The 14707-nt window shown below is 41.9% G+C and overlaps 1 protein-coding gene across 2 annotated transcripts; it reads left to right on the top strand.

Annotated features, from left to right (window-relative positions):
* Positions 1 to 212: 212 nt before the first annotated feature.
* Positions 213 to 14342, top strand: LOC124049007 (crk-like protein). Of its 2 annotated transcripts, XM_046370273.1 has the most exons (4): positions 234 to 322; positions 767 to 1063; positions 3867 to 4335; positions 12167 to 14342. In XM_046370273.1, exons 2-4 carry the CDS (start codon positions 855 to 857, stop codon positions 12299 to 12301), a joined length of 813 nt encoding a protein of 270 aa, XP_046226229.1. In that variant the 5' UTR covers positions 234 to 322; positions 767 to 854; the 3' UTR covers positions 12302 to 14342. The 2 variants fall into 2 exon arrangements, with proteins under 2 accessions (XP_046226228.1, XP_046226229.1); XM_046370272.1 differs by having other exon boundaries at positions 213 to 1063.
* Positions 14343 to 14707: the final 365 nt, after the last annotated feature.

Genomic DNA, 14707 nt, shown 5'->3' with positions numbered 1-14707 from the left:
AAAAATACTAATGAGACCTTGTTATTGAAAGAAATCAGAGGACAGAAATATACTCAAGAAATTCGACTGTTTTGGGACTCTACACACATGCAGGGGAACCGAGACACTCTCGTGATTTAATTTTATGTGGAGACGTGTTGCAGGCCGCCATTTTTGTTACTGCCTCAAAAGTCTGTCGGTACTCAAGAAAATAATTGAAAATATATATTTATATATTTCGTGCCTTACAGTTCGACCAAGAAGATACAAAGTAACAATTTGGGCTCCGGCGCACAGCTATTTGCAACATTGTATCGACAATGGAGACTCGTTTAATCAAGTAGTGAGGCGACCTTTTCCGTTCTCATTTACTGACAGGGACTGGATATACATTATATTGTTTCATGAGATGTATGTTTGCTTTTTCGGAAGACGGAACTTAAAGAGGAACCTTGATTGATCATTGTTGCAGTCAGGCATTCTGTATATGTATTGCTTCTACTTTTAGACATTGAGAACTGGCAATTGTCATTGACAATAAACGAATAACCGTTACGCTTCAGAGTTGTCTCAGGCTATTCACAGTCACTGAAACGTTTGAATTGGATTTAACTAACTGAAGCCTGCAGTCTTCGACTTGAAAATCAATTTGGGCGGCTGATTACCCTTCCCTGGTTCTTCAACATCGTTATCTAGCTTATTTAGTTAACTTCTGTGTTTTTTTTTAAAACTAATATTTGTTATTTCTATTTTGTTTATTTATTTGATCAAATATGTCATCTGCAAGGTTCGATCCATCGGACCGGTCCAGTTGGTATTTTGGGCCGGTGTCGAGACAGGAGGCGCAGAATAGATTACAAGGACAGAGGCATGGCATGTTTTTAGTTCGGGATTCTTCAACCTGCCCTGGCGACTATGTGCTGTCAGTATCTGAAAATTCCAAAGTGTCCCACTATATCATCAACTCCTTACCAAGCATGAGGTTCAAAATTGGAGATCAAGAATTTGATCACCTCCCAGCACTTTTGGAGTTCTATAAAATCCACTACCTGGATACGACTACACTGATAGAACCTGCCCCCAGGTAAGGAACTGCCAGAGGCTGCGCCTGCGGCCACATACCACTCAATGGACATAAGTTAAAAGCTCTTATTTAGGCCGCAGGTTTTCAAGATCTTTAAAATTCCAATGATTTGACCTGCTATGTGATGGACCTCAGAAACTGAGTCTGAGGGTTGTATCCCATGTCAATCATAAACTTTACCAGTCTTCTACTTATTGAGTAGTGACAGCATGTAATGACAGGTTTATCAATGACTTGCATAGTTCCTGTCCGGCTAGGGCTACTGTCTTACACCAGTATGAGTTATTTAGTTTGAGTTATTTATATGTTTCATAACAATTTTAACCTTGACTGGTGTGGTATGTTCACAAAGGGGGTGTGACACAAAACAGTAGTGACATTTGGGGAGAGGAATGTATGTACTTTGATCTAGTCCAGCGTTTCCCAAACTCTGTCCCGTGGACCCCAAGGGGTGCATGTTTTGTTTTTTGCCCTAGCACTAGCAAACATTGATTATTTGAATCAGCTGTGTAGTGCTAAGGCAAAAACCAAAATACTGGGAAATACTGATCTCGTCAGATGATTTCAGTATTTCAGCAGTAAAACTTGTGTTCATATTATATTGAAACAGTCGTGTGATAATCAATACTGAGCCAAAATACACTTCATGACAAAGTATGTGGACACCTGCTTCTAGTCGAACATCTTATTTCAAAATCATCGGCATTAATATGAAGTTGGTCCCCCTTTTCTGCAATAACAGCCTCCATTCTTCTGGGAAGGCTTTTCACTAGATGTTGCAATATTGCTGGGGGGACTTGATTCCATTCAGCCACGAGCATAATGAGGTCGGGCACTGATGATGGGCGATTAGGTCTTTCTCGCAGTCAGCATTCCAATTCATCCCAAAGGTGTTTGATGGGGTTGAGGTCAATGCTCTGTCCAGTCAAGTTCTTACACACCGATCTCAACAGACCATTTCTGTATGGGCCTCGCTTTGTGCATTTGGCCAATGTCATGCTGAAACAGGAAAGGGCCTTCCACAACGTTGAAAGCACAGAATTGTCTAGAATGTAATTGTATGCTGTAATGTTAAGATTTCCCTTCACTGGAACTAAGGGGCCTAGCCCAAACCATGAAAACAGCCCCCAGACCATTATTCCCCCTCCACCCAACTTCACAGTTGGCACTATGCAATCTGGCAGGTAGGGTTCCCCTGGCCTCCGCCAAACCCAGATTCGTCTGTCGGTGAAGCGTTAGTCATCACTCGAGAACGTGTTTCCACTGCTCCAGAGTCCAATGGTGGCGATCTTTACACCACTCCAGTCATCGCTTGGCATTACGCATTGTGCGGCTGCTCGGCCATGGAAACCCATTTCATGAAGCTCCAGACGAACAGTTCCTGTGCTGACGATGCTTCCAGATGCAGTTTGGAACTCGGTAGTGAGTGTTGCAACCGAGGACAGAAGATTTTATACACTACGTGCTTCAGCACTCGGTGGTCAGTGTTCTGTGAGCTTGTGTGGCCTACCACTTCGTGTCTGAGCAGTTGTTGATCCTACATATTCCACTTTACAATAACAGCACTTACAGTTGACTGGGGCAGCTCTCGAAGGGTAGAAATTTGGTGAACTGACTTGTTCGAAAGGTGGTATCCTATGGCGGTGCCATGTTGAAAGTTACTGAGCTCTTCAGTAAGGCCATTCTACTGACAATGTTTGTCTATGGAGATTTCCTGGCTGTGTGCTTGATTTTTATTTACCTGTCCACAACTGGTGTGACTGAAATAGCCAAATCCACTAATTTGAAGTGATGTCCACAAACTTTTGTATATATAGTGTATAAATGCAATAAGAAACGATTAAAAAAATATTTTACTGAGTTAGTTTGTAGAAGGAAATCAGTCAATTTAAATAAATTAGGCCCTAGTCTATGGACTGGAGAAACAGATATGCATCTGTTGGTCACATACAAATACCTTAAAAAAAAAAGTTGGGGGCGTGGATCAGAAAACCAGTTAGTATCTAGTGTGACCACCATTTTCTTCATGTAGTGCGACACATCTCCTTCGCATCAATCAGGCTGTTGATTGTGGCTTTTGGAATGTTGTCCCACTCCTCTTCAATGGCTGTGCAAAATTGCTGTATATTGGTGGGAACTGGAACATGCTGTCGCACACGTCGATCCAGCATCCCAAACATGCTCAATGGTTGACATGTCTGGTGAGTATGCAGGCCATGGAAGAACTGAAATGTTCAGCTTCCAGGAATGTGTACAGATCCTTGCGATATGGGGCAGTGTATTATCTTCCTAAAAGAATGAGATGATGGCGGCAGATGAATGGCACGACAATGCGCCTCAGGATCTTGTCACGGAATCTCTATGCATTCAAATTGCCATCAATAAAATGCAATTGTGTTCGTTGTCCGTAGTTTATGCCTGCCCATACCATAACTCCACCATGCATGCTCCCTCAACTTGAGACATCTGTGGCATTGTGTTGTGTGCACATTTTAGTGGCCTTTTATTGTCCCCAGCACAAGATGTACATGTGTAATGATCGTGCTGTTAAATTGACTTCTTGATATGCCACACCTGTCAGGTGGATGGAATATCTTGGCAAAAGAGAGATTCTCACTAACAGGGATATAAACAAATTTGTGCACAACATTTTAGAGATTAATATTTTTGAGCATATGGAACATTTCTGGGACTTTTTATTCCATCTCATGAAACATGGGACCAACAGTTTACATGTTGCATTTATATTTTAATTCAGTGTACATGTTAATCTGTTTTTTTTAATGCTCCTCCTCCTCCCCAGGTACCCAAACACAGCTATAGGCACCAGCCCCATTCAGACGATGGGCGGCCCAGAAGACAACTTGGAGTATGTGCGGACTCTGTACGACTTCACGGGCAGTGATGCTGAGGACCTGCCCTTTAAGAAGGGGGAGATCCTGATCATCCTAGAGAAGCCTGAGGAGCAGTGGTGGAGTGCCAAGAGCAAGGAGGGCCGCATGGGCATGATCCCTGTGCCCTATGTGGAGAAGCTGGTGCGACCCTCCCCTCATCCTGGCCAGCCTCCTCACGGCTCCCGCAACTCCAACAGCTATGGCATCCCCGAGCCGGCCCACGCTTACGCTCAGCCTCAGACACCCTCGCCCCTTCCCCTTGGCACCCCCGGAGCGGTCATCACCCCCCTGCCCTCCATGCAGAATGGGCCAGTCATGGCTAAGGCCATCCAGAAACGAGTGCCCTGTGCCTATGACAAGACGGCTCTGGCTCTAGAGGTAGGAGTCCCTCACTTTCTGTCCCAGCATGGCTTTGTGAAGGGAGGCCTCAATGCCTAAATGTTCCCAGTGGTCTTCTATGCTCGTAGTTCACTAGATTGTGTACATTTCATTAGATTTAATGAGCTGGTAATGTGAAAGTTGCGTTGTAGTTTGTCAGGAACTTAAGCCTGCAGACACAGTACCCATTAGCTACACTAGGCCCAATAATGGACTAAAGGAGCCTAACGTTACTCCTTATAGTCCAAGGACCTTACATGTTCTGTTTGAAGGCGATTTGCTATGGATACCAAAACAACCAAATACTCCATCTAAACGTGAATCAATTCTTAATTGTGGTACGGTTCTAGAAACATAAATCCCTCTTCTTTCATATCACATCAAAATAGTTTCACAAATGTAAAATACACACTAACTGTACACTGTTTTAACCCATTTTAACACATTTGCAGCCAACAGTATTTTTCAGTGACAACTCGTTTAAGGCGTCCATCTTCCGATAACACACAGGTGTTGTTAGACGCAGATAGCTAATTAGCGCAGGTAGTCCACCTTGTCTCCCGTCTGTTTTACACAAACAAGAGCTGTAACATGGAAATATGGGAACCCTAACCCTGTAAAGGTGTAGTAATTTAACCATTTTTTCTGATGCATGTTAATGTTTAAAGCAAGCAAGAAGATACTATCGTCAATAGGTGCTAAAGCAGTTAGGGTTTGAATGCGGAAAGTCTACACAGGCAGCCCAATTCTGATATTTATTCCACTAATTGGTCTTTTGATGAATTGCATCAGATCTTTTCACATCAAATCTTTTTCAGAGCTGATCTGATTGGTCAAAAGACCAATTACATAAAAAAGATACGATTTGGGCTGCCTGTGTAAACACAGCCATTGTGCCAAATATTATGGATCAAGTCATTTAATGACAGTTGAGGTGACGACAGAATATGCTTGCGGCATCAGAACTGTCTTGCATCCCTCATATTTAGCTTTTGGGCTCCCAAGTGGCGCAGCGGTCTTAAGGCACTGCATCTCGGTGCTAGTGGCGTCACTACAGACCCTGGTTTGATTCCAGGCTGAATCACAACCGGTCGTGATTGGGAGTCCCATAGGGCGGCACACAATTGGCCCAGCGGGATCTGGGTTTGGTCGGGGTAGGCCGTCATTGTAAATAATCATTTATTCTTAACTGACTTGCCTAGTTAAATAAATAGCTAGTCTTTTTCCTCCTCACCTTCTTCTGTCCTTGCATCAGTCTGTGTTGATTTTTCGAGAGGAAGTGTAAAGTACTCAGCTTTCTGTGGAGTAGAAATGCTGAGTAATCAGTGGCGGCAGGTGTCTCAGCTCTCTCGAATCATCTCTATTTGTTACGCTAGCCTTCAGGGGCTCCCGCTGTCCCAAAGACCACCCCTGAAGGACAGGCACCCCACGGGGAGGCTAGGGCTGATGAAGTGCCAAGTGGGTGTCAAACAACACTACAAGAGCTTCACCTTTGGTCAGTGGTTTAAGCATTGAAGTAAATTCAGGCTTTATTCTCTGTAGACCTTGCTCTGACAGAGGGTAGTATCGAAAACCCGACCCTAGGCAACACAGTGACTAGGGTCTAGTTTCAGTGATAGACTCTTTTGGCATTGGGGCAGGGATTGTCAACTGGCAGCCCGCAAGACAAATTTGGCCCGTGGGCAAATTTGTATTTGATTTTTGGACATGTAAACTGTAAATTCATTAGGAATTCATCTCAAAGTATTTCCACTCATAAATAAAGAGACATATATCATTGAGGATCAATCTCATCAAGGTTTGCAATGATTGTTTTCCGCAAATACTGTATCTGTTTGGGATTCTTGGGTACAAATGATATATACTTATGTTCTGTCCCACTGACCATCCTCTGAAGAAAAGAATGGCCCACAGCTGAGCCTAGTTGATGGCCGCTGGCATAGAGGAACTAAGTCACTGCCTACTTCACTACTTTGTCCTATTTGAAGAAAATACAAAATAGTAGCTAACAAGCTGGAGATCACAGAGCTTATTTTTAATGAGTGCATTTTGCACGGAAAAAACAACTTTCCCTAAGTAAACGGGCTATTTTGTCAGGACAAGATGCTAGAATATGCATATAATTGACAGCTTAGGATAGAAAACACTCTGAAGTTTCCAAAACTGAAAAATATTGTCTGCGAGTATAACAGAACTGATATTGCAGGCGAAAGCCTGAGAAAAATCCAATCGGGAAGTGACTCTTATTTAGAAACCTCTGCGTTCCTATGCGTCCCTATTGAGCAGTGAATGAGATATAAACCAGATTCCTTTTTCTATGGCTTCCCTAATGTGTCTAGTGTCACAATACATAGTTTCAGGATTTTATTTTGAAAAATGAGCCTGAATGTCAACATTGCGTCAGTGGTCAGCTGAAGTCTCTCAGTGTTTTGTGTGTAAAGGACAAATGCGGCCATTGTTTCGCTCTTTCCTACTAAGAAGCCATCTGTCCCGGTTGATATATTATCGAATAGATATTTGAAAAACACCTTGAGGATTGATTATAAACTAAGTTTTCCATGTTTCTGTCGATATTATGGAGCTTTGTCGTGACCGCAATTTCCAGTCGAATTCTCAGCCAAGCGTGAAGAACTAACGGAGTTATTTCGGCTACAAAAATAATATTTCTGGAAAAAAGGAACATTTGCTATCTAACTGGGAGTCTTGTGAGTGAAAACATTCGAAGCTCATCAAAGGTAAACGATTTAATATGATTGCTTTTCTGATTTTTGTGACCAGGTGGTTGCCTGCTGCTAGCTAGGCATAATGCTATGCTAGGCTATCAATAAACTTACACAAATGCTTGTCTTGCTTTGGCTGTAAAGCATATTTTCAAAATCTGAGATGACAGGGTGATTAACAAAAGGCTAAGCTGTGTTTCAATATATTTCACTTGTGATTTCATGAATATTAATATTTTCTAGTAATATTTATGTCTGTTGCGTTATGCTAATTAGTGTCAGTTGATGATTACGCTCCCGGTTCCGGGATGGGTAGTTACAAGATTAACTAAACCCACTGCAAGGTTTTGTCAGCAAAATTTGCTTTGGAATCGTGACTTTCTTGCATGTCTGCCTCAATCTTCTCCCCTTATCAACGTAGGTAGTGACTTAATTCCTCTATGCAAAAGAGTCCATCATTGAAAGCAGCCACTGTGTTGCTGAGGGTCGGGTTTTCGAGACTAGAGAGCGGTTGCAAGAGAGAAATCCTGAGATGATTCATTAATCACAGGGGACGTGTTTTGTGCATCAGATCAGTTTGTTCTCATCGTGTATACACCAGAGCAGACGGCAGCTTAGTGCTTCAGATTTCCATCTGTCAGAAAGTATGGGGTTGTGTGAATAGCACCACCTCTTTCACAAACTAGAGCAAGGCTGACTAATGCCTTGGATTAGCAGCATACCCCAGAACACAGCCACAATTTAGTCAGTTAATGTTACTGTAGCCTTCACCACCTTGGTTTAAGTCAAATCTGACTTAATCATGGAAACTGGGGGGGGGTTTCAGAGTACTAGACCTCTACCATATTGTAAACCGTATCTCATTTAAGCATTGTTCACATTGGCAGTTTGAAATGACCAACAAAAAATGCATATCTGATTGGAATTTGTTATTTTTCCTCCAGTCTGAACAGCCAAAAAGCACATTGATTCAGATATTTTAAGCCACATTTCAAACCACCTTTTGTAGGTGGTTTGAAATTAGATACAAATCTGATTCCTGGCCATGTGACTTGTCTGACTGGTCAAATCTGATTTATTTGCCTGCAAGTGGTTTTTAGACTTATTTGGCATATGTTGTTGCTTGCTAGCTACTCAGCTACCATATGTTCTAGTCAGAACTGAGTAGCTTATTAATTATTAGTGAATATGCTAGAATGCTAAATGGCTAGCAAGTTGACTGCTGTGGTTAGCCAAAAATGACTTGTTTTGAAAGTTTGATCAAATCAAATAATTTTATCCTTTGATGCTCTTACACTATGATTTTGAACATGATAAGCAACTGGGAAACATCCATGACAGGCATTGTCACCTTAGTTTGCTTTCTGAGTGATGGGAAGCACAGGCACCACCACCATCAGTTTACACCACTATCAGCTTACACCACTGTGCTCACACCCATCATTACTAAGACAACTAGCATAGCAATGTCAGCAAATAACTGCTGTCTGAACAAGAGGTCGACCAATTCATTGGAATTGCCGATTTAATTAGGGCCGATTTCAAGTTTTCATAACAATCGGAAATATTTGATTTTTTATAACTTTTATTTATCTAGGCAAGTCAGTTAAGAACACATTCTTATTTTCAATGACTGCCTAGGAACTGTGGGTTAACTGCCTTGTTCAGGGGCAGAACAACAGATTTTCACCTTGTCAGCTCAGGGGTTGCAATCTTGCAACCGCACAGTTAACTAGTCCAACGCTCTAAACATTGCACTCCACGAGTAGCCTGTCTATTATGCGAATGCAGTAGAAGCCAAGGTAAATTGCTAGCTAGCATTAAACTTATCTTATAAAAACAATCAATCATGATCACTAGTTATAACTACTAATCCAGTTTAGCAGGCAATATTAACCAGGTGAAATTGTAATTTCTCTTGCGTTCATTGCACGCAGAGTCAGGGTATATGCAACAGTTTGGGCTGCCTGGCACATTGCGAACTAATTTGACGTAATTATGACATACATTGAAGGTTGTTCAATGTAACAAGAATATTTAGACTTGGGGATGCCACCCGTTAGATAGAATACCGAATGGTTCCGTATTTCACTGAAATAATAAACGTTTTGTTTTCCAAATGATAGTTTCCGAATTCGATCATATTAATGACCAAAGGCTCGTATTTTTGTGTGTTATTATGTTATAACTAAGTCTGATTTGATAGAGCAGTCTGATTGAGCAGCAGCAGGCCCGTAATCATTCATTCAAACAGCACTTTCGTGCGTTTTGCCAGCAGCTCTTCGCAAGCATAACGCTGTTTATGACTTCATGCCTATCAGCCTAATGGCTGGTGTAACCGATGTGAAATGGCTAGCTAGTTAGCTGGGTGTGCGCTAATACTGTTTCAAACGTCACTCGCTTTTAGATTTGGAGTAGTTATTCCCCTTGCGCTGCAAGGGCAGCGGCTTTTGTGGAGCGATGGGTAACGATGCTTCGAGTGTGGCTGTTGTCGATGTGTTCCTGGTTCGAGCCCAGGTAGGGGCGAGGAGGGGGACTGAAGCTATCAAAGTAGGTGAGAGAGGGTGGCGGTGAGGGGACACAGGAGGTGAGCAAATGTAATTGAGAAAAAAGGTGTCAAACTGTCAAACAATTATTTTTATTTTTAAGTTGAACAATTCTCAACAGAATTTGTTTTCATATTTGCGTATGTTTGTAGCTTAGACCCTATTTCGCATCTGAGGTTTTTGTGTTGTGCCTGCCATCGGTTGAGACATGACATGCTCTTGAATACAGGGTGGGTATAATTTCAATCATAGAAATACAATTAATAGAATGGACGTATCCTATCATACCACTGCAATTTAGCTGCTACACCATTGAAATTTTAAATTGAAGTTAACTTCTAATTACAACCACAAAAATGATCGCCGGTCCACCCACATTCAAATGTCAGCTTAAATGATCATGTCTATTCTATTATTTATGTTTCTGTGTTGTCAATAGTTTCCCTGTGGAGGATTGACAGTATAATTTAAAACAACATATTCCCATTCAAGTCAACATTCTCTGATGTGTGGACTCCAACCTTCTTTGTAGTACTATTTGAGAGTTAAAATGTCTATTTTAGTACACAGACAAAACATGACACACACCCTGTGTTCAAGAGTATGCTGTATCTCAACCGATGGCGTGCACAACACAACCTTAGATGATGTAAAATAGGGTCTAAACTACAACATACAATAATATTTAAAAAATCAGTTAGTGTTTTTAAATCATTGACGTTAACAGTAAAAAAAATGTTTTTCCAATTTGACAACCCTGTTTGTAAGCTTTTAAATTATATCTAACTCAACTGTTTTTATATTTTCCAGTAATGAAGACATGTATGTCTCATGGTATGGTGGGGTATGCAAAATGGGTCAACTTTGAGCACATTTATCTCCTTTATTTTTTTTGTCATTCAGGTCCAAACGGTAATTTTCTGAGCACTTCTACAATGGGAAAATATGTATGGAAGGTTTTGTTCAAATTCAAAAGGGGTGCTGTCAAAAAGTGATTCAAATGGATTCAATCTAATACTATCTCTGTCACTCAGAGTAGGTCATGGCCAACAGCAAAAACCTACAATTTAACAGGCTATTTTGGAATCATCTGTTTCAGGAAATGAACCTCAGTCATTATATAAAATTTCATCTGAAAGGAGGAATTTTTTTAATTTAATTTTATTTAACTACAACAGCCTACCGGGGAACAGTGGTTTAACTTGCTCGTTCAGGGGCAGAACGACAGATTTGTACTTTGTCAGCTCAGGGATTTGATCGAGCAACCTTTTGGTTTCTGGCCCAACACTCTAACCACTAGGCTACCTGCCTCCCCCAATATACCCTGTGATATACCGCACCACCCAGCCCCTTCATAACCAAAAACAGCTACTGAAGTATAGTTATTACCAGCCAAATGTTTCGTTATTGAAAATATATGAACTTTTGTAATGACCGTTCACAAGATGTCCAGTTTAGAATATTGTATCACCACACAACAGGATAATTTCTTCTATAAAGAAAGTACAAGTAGCCTATACACACAGTGTACAAACACCTTCCTAATGTGGACTGCACCCCCCTTTGCCCTCAGAACAGTCTCAATTTGTCGGGGCATGGACTCTACAAGGTGTCAAGTATTCCACAGGGATGCTGGCCCATGTTGGCTCCAATGCTTCCCACAGTTGTGTCAAGTTGGCTCAATGTGCTTTGGGTGTTGGATCATTCTTGACACACAAGGGAAACTGTTGAGTGTGAAAAACTCAGCAGCTTTGCAGTTCTTGACACACTCAAACCAGTGGGCTTGGCACCTACTACCATACCCTGTTCAAATATACGTAAATCTTTTGTCTTGCCCATTCACCCTCTGAATGCCACAGATACACAATCCTTGTCTCAATTGTCTCAAGGCTTAAAACTTCTTTAACCTTTCTCCTCCTCTTCGTTATTGAAGTGAATTCAACAAGTGACATCAATAAGAGATCATAGCTTTCACCTGTATTCACCTGGTCAATCTGTCATGGAAAGAGCAGGTGTTCCTAATTTTTGTACACTCTGTGTGCATTGGATTTTCCCGAGAGGTTATTTCAGGACCCATTCACCCATCACTTTGTCATCCTTTCGAAGTAGTCCAATTAGTTATATTAAATGTTGAGTACATCAATGTTCTTTCATTATGCGAGGTGAGGATTATGATTATGGATGGCACGTCTATATGACTTCAATGTCCTTGAAGCCTCATTCTGATCCATACTTTCTGCTACATCTAGAGCCTGCCCTCCACGTTTAGGTTTTAATCTTCCTCTTAACAATGACAACTTCCCACATTTAATCCTGAGTGAATAGCATATGGTCTGTACAGATAGGGGTCATGCACAGTGTCGCAAAGCACCAAAGTTATGGCTTTCTGCCCGACCTGTCACAACAATATTACTGTGTCAAATACATGGAGGGTTGGCAAGATCAATGAGTCTGTCAGTACTTTATTGTGTGATGGAGGCTCTTACACTTATTTTAAATTGTCCACCTCATTTGTCTGTGGAATTAAGGAAAACTTAACTCCAACTGTCCTTCATTTCTCCTCAGGTGGGTGATATAGTCAAAGTGACGAGGATGAACATCAGCGGTCAGTGGGAGGGAGAGGTGAATGGCCGGAGGGGTCTCTTCCCCTTCACCCATGTCAAAATAATGGACCCCCAGAATCCGGATGAGAGTGAATGACCTGGACCCCAAACAACCCTCCCTCCCCACAGTGACACTCAAACCTGCTGGCTGTCTCCATCCCGCCCGCCAGTGTCACCACGGTTATGTGCTTGCCTGCTTGTGGCTGTGCGACAGCGGTCTCTGTTATCGTCATGCCAACCATTGTGCGGCTTTCTGACTGTTTACAGCTCTGCACTCAACTAAACTCCCCCATCTGGTTACAGGCTCGTCAGTGTTTTTTGCCTTTGTCTTTTCATTTTCAGACCATCGGATGGTTGTGTGTGTTGCCATGGCTCCCATGACGCCATGTCTTACCTGGTCATTTTTTATTTGATCTTGGTTACATTTGAATACTTAGGGATTTTTGAGAGCTTGCTTGGACTGTGTGTTTTGTATTGTGGATGGGAGGAGGTTAATGTGAAAAAGAAGAGAGGTGACTGAACATCACATGGACTGACTGAGGAGAGCAAAGTCATAAATGGCTCCAAGTGGGGCCTGAGGATAGAACCAGACAGTTGACTGTGTCTCTCTCCAAACAATCATTCACTGTTGGTACCTTAGCCACGTACACACACACAGATTGACCATTACTTGTTGTGTGTGTGTGTGTGTGTGTGTGTGTGTGTGTGTGTGTGTGTGTGTGTGTGTGTGTGTGTGTGTGTGTGTGTGTGTGTGTGTGTGTGTGTGTGTGTGTGTGTGTGTGTGTGTGTGCGCCTGTATCAGTCTCAACACCTCTCTTGACTGACACAAGCTGATCTGACTTGGGCAGGAGGACAAGGCAGAGGCTGACAGAAGAGTTCAAGCCCACATGGATTCTGCCTTGTGGAATAGCCCATAGCCTCAGTGACACAGACCTAGTTGACAGTTTCGTTATTTATGTTTTCCCCAGACTACATGTGAAATGGCCATATGCAAAGACATATTTTGTTTAATTTGTGCCATAAATTCAGGAGTGCTGAGCAAGGCGTTTGTCGTAGTATAAGTGCATGACTGTGACCAGGCTTTAGCCAATGTTGTAAGAGTACTTATAAATGCTGTTGAGGGGTAAGGGCTTTTCTATGAGACGGATGCCTCATGCATCCAATGATATGGGTCACAGGAGGTGGGCAAAGGTTGCAGCCAGCCAATGACACCCCATCAATGCCTTTCACTGAAAAATGCAACTTTAGTACAAGCAATCCTTCCCTGTTTCCTCACTGGGTTCCCTAAGGTGGTGATTGGTTACACCCCTGACTCTCATCTCTAGCCAGTGTTGACTGTCAAGCACAGGACCTGCGAAGAGAACTTGGTTGTCTTTGGTTATGTCTAACTGACATTGTGATGCCAGAGCTGTCCTGCTCTCTGGTCTTGGTGTGAGTGTGCTGATAAAGTGCTTCATTAGATCTCTGCTGTAAAGAAGACTTACCCTTTCTGTTGTCTCTTCCCTAGTGCTTGCCCATCAATTCCCCTGAGCTTTTTCATTGGGTAGAGTAATACCATTGTACAACTATCAATCATGTCCTGACTGTAGTGTTTTTTTGTTAGCCAACTGTTGAATTGAGCATTTAATATTTGTTTTAATAACCTTGTAAACAATTAGACTGAATGTGACCTTTTTTAAAGGGAAAAATGCCTGCTGGTGGCCTCTGTGCATGACCTCTTGGCCTCTCCCAGGTCAAATGCTGCTTTGTCTCAATGAACATTTCCTCATTAAAATATGAATTAGACTTGTTTTTATTGCCTCTGTGGAATCAATCCATTCAAATGTAGTTTGGTTTTCCTTGTGCAACCTCCATATTAAACCCTCTGATTAAGCAATACACCAATTTTAATTTATGTTTTAGTTGGGTAAACATATGTTTTATTAACGTGCTTTTGTAAAGGCATTAGCAGTATTACTGTTTTTTCCCCTCATGTTTTAGAGTGCCTCTGTGTTGTCCTCTTAATTCAAAATAAAAAATTGTGCCTTTTATTTTCTTATACCATTTGCATGTGTTAATATTTCCCATGGTTAACACCTGTCCTGGTATGGCCCTTTATGTACAGAACAAGTAAATAAAATGTATGTCTACTTCTTTAAGTTGCTCTGACCTCTTTACTATAAGGGTAATGAGTGCCCCAAATAAGTCTCTTCTTCTGCTCAGAACAGACGGGGGGAATGTGTTCGGTAAAGGGGAGCAGGTGGGTGGGATGTTTTGTTCAGCAGGACTGACTGTATCTGGAACAGGGGACATTTGCTCTCCATCTCTGCTTCATTTCTATCAGTTCCAGTTTTGATTGGGGCTGTGCCCAGGAGAAAGGAAGCAATTAATGAATGTTAATGAAGAGCTAATAAAAGAAAGCTTGCATTTGCCGAGCTGACCTAGAGAGAGAGAAAGAAACTTTTCAAGGGCAAGGTTTAGTCTAAATCTCTTCTCACATGAGGTATCCATCTGTTTTATTGGG

The sequence above is a fragment of the Oncorhynchus gorbuscha genome, linkage group LG11 (genome assembly GCF_021184085.1).
Source record: "Oncorhynchus gorbuscha isolate QuinsamMale2020 ecotype Even-year linkage group LG11, OgorEven_v1.0, whole genome shotgun sequence".
Classification (NCBI taxonomy): domain Eukaryota; kingdom Metazoa; phylum Chordata; class Actinopteri; order Salmoniformes; family Salmonidae; genus Oncorhynchus; species Oncorhynchus gorbuscha.
This window is presented reverse-complemented; position numbering and strand designations above follow the sequence as displayed.

Bases quoted from the DNA above. Each gene is read 5' to 3' on its own strand.
- LOC124049007 (XM_046370272.1), top strand. From the start codon at position 753: ATGTCATCTGCAAGGTTCGATCCATCGGACCGGTCCAGTTGGTATTTT. The intron at 1,064-3,866 runs GTAAGGAACTGC...CCTCCTCCCCAG, and splicing joins CTGATAGAACCTGCCCCCAG to GTACCCAAACACAGCTATAG. The intron at 4,336-12,166 runs GTAGGAGTCCCT...ATTTCTCCTCAG, and splicing joins AGACGGCTCTGGCTCTAGAG to GTGGGTGATATAGTCAAAGT.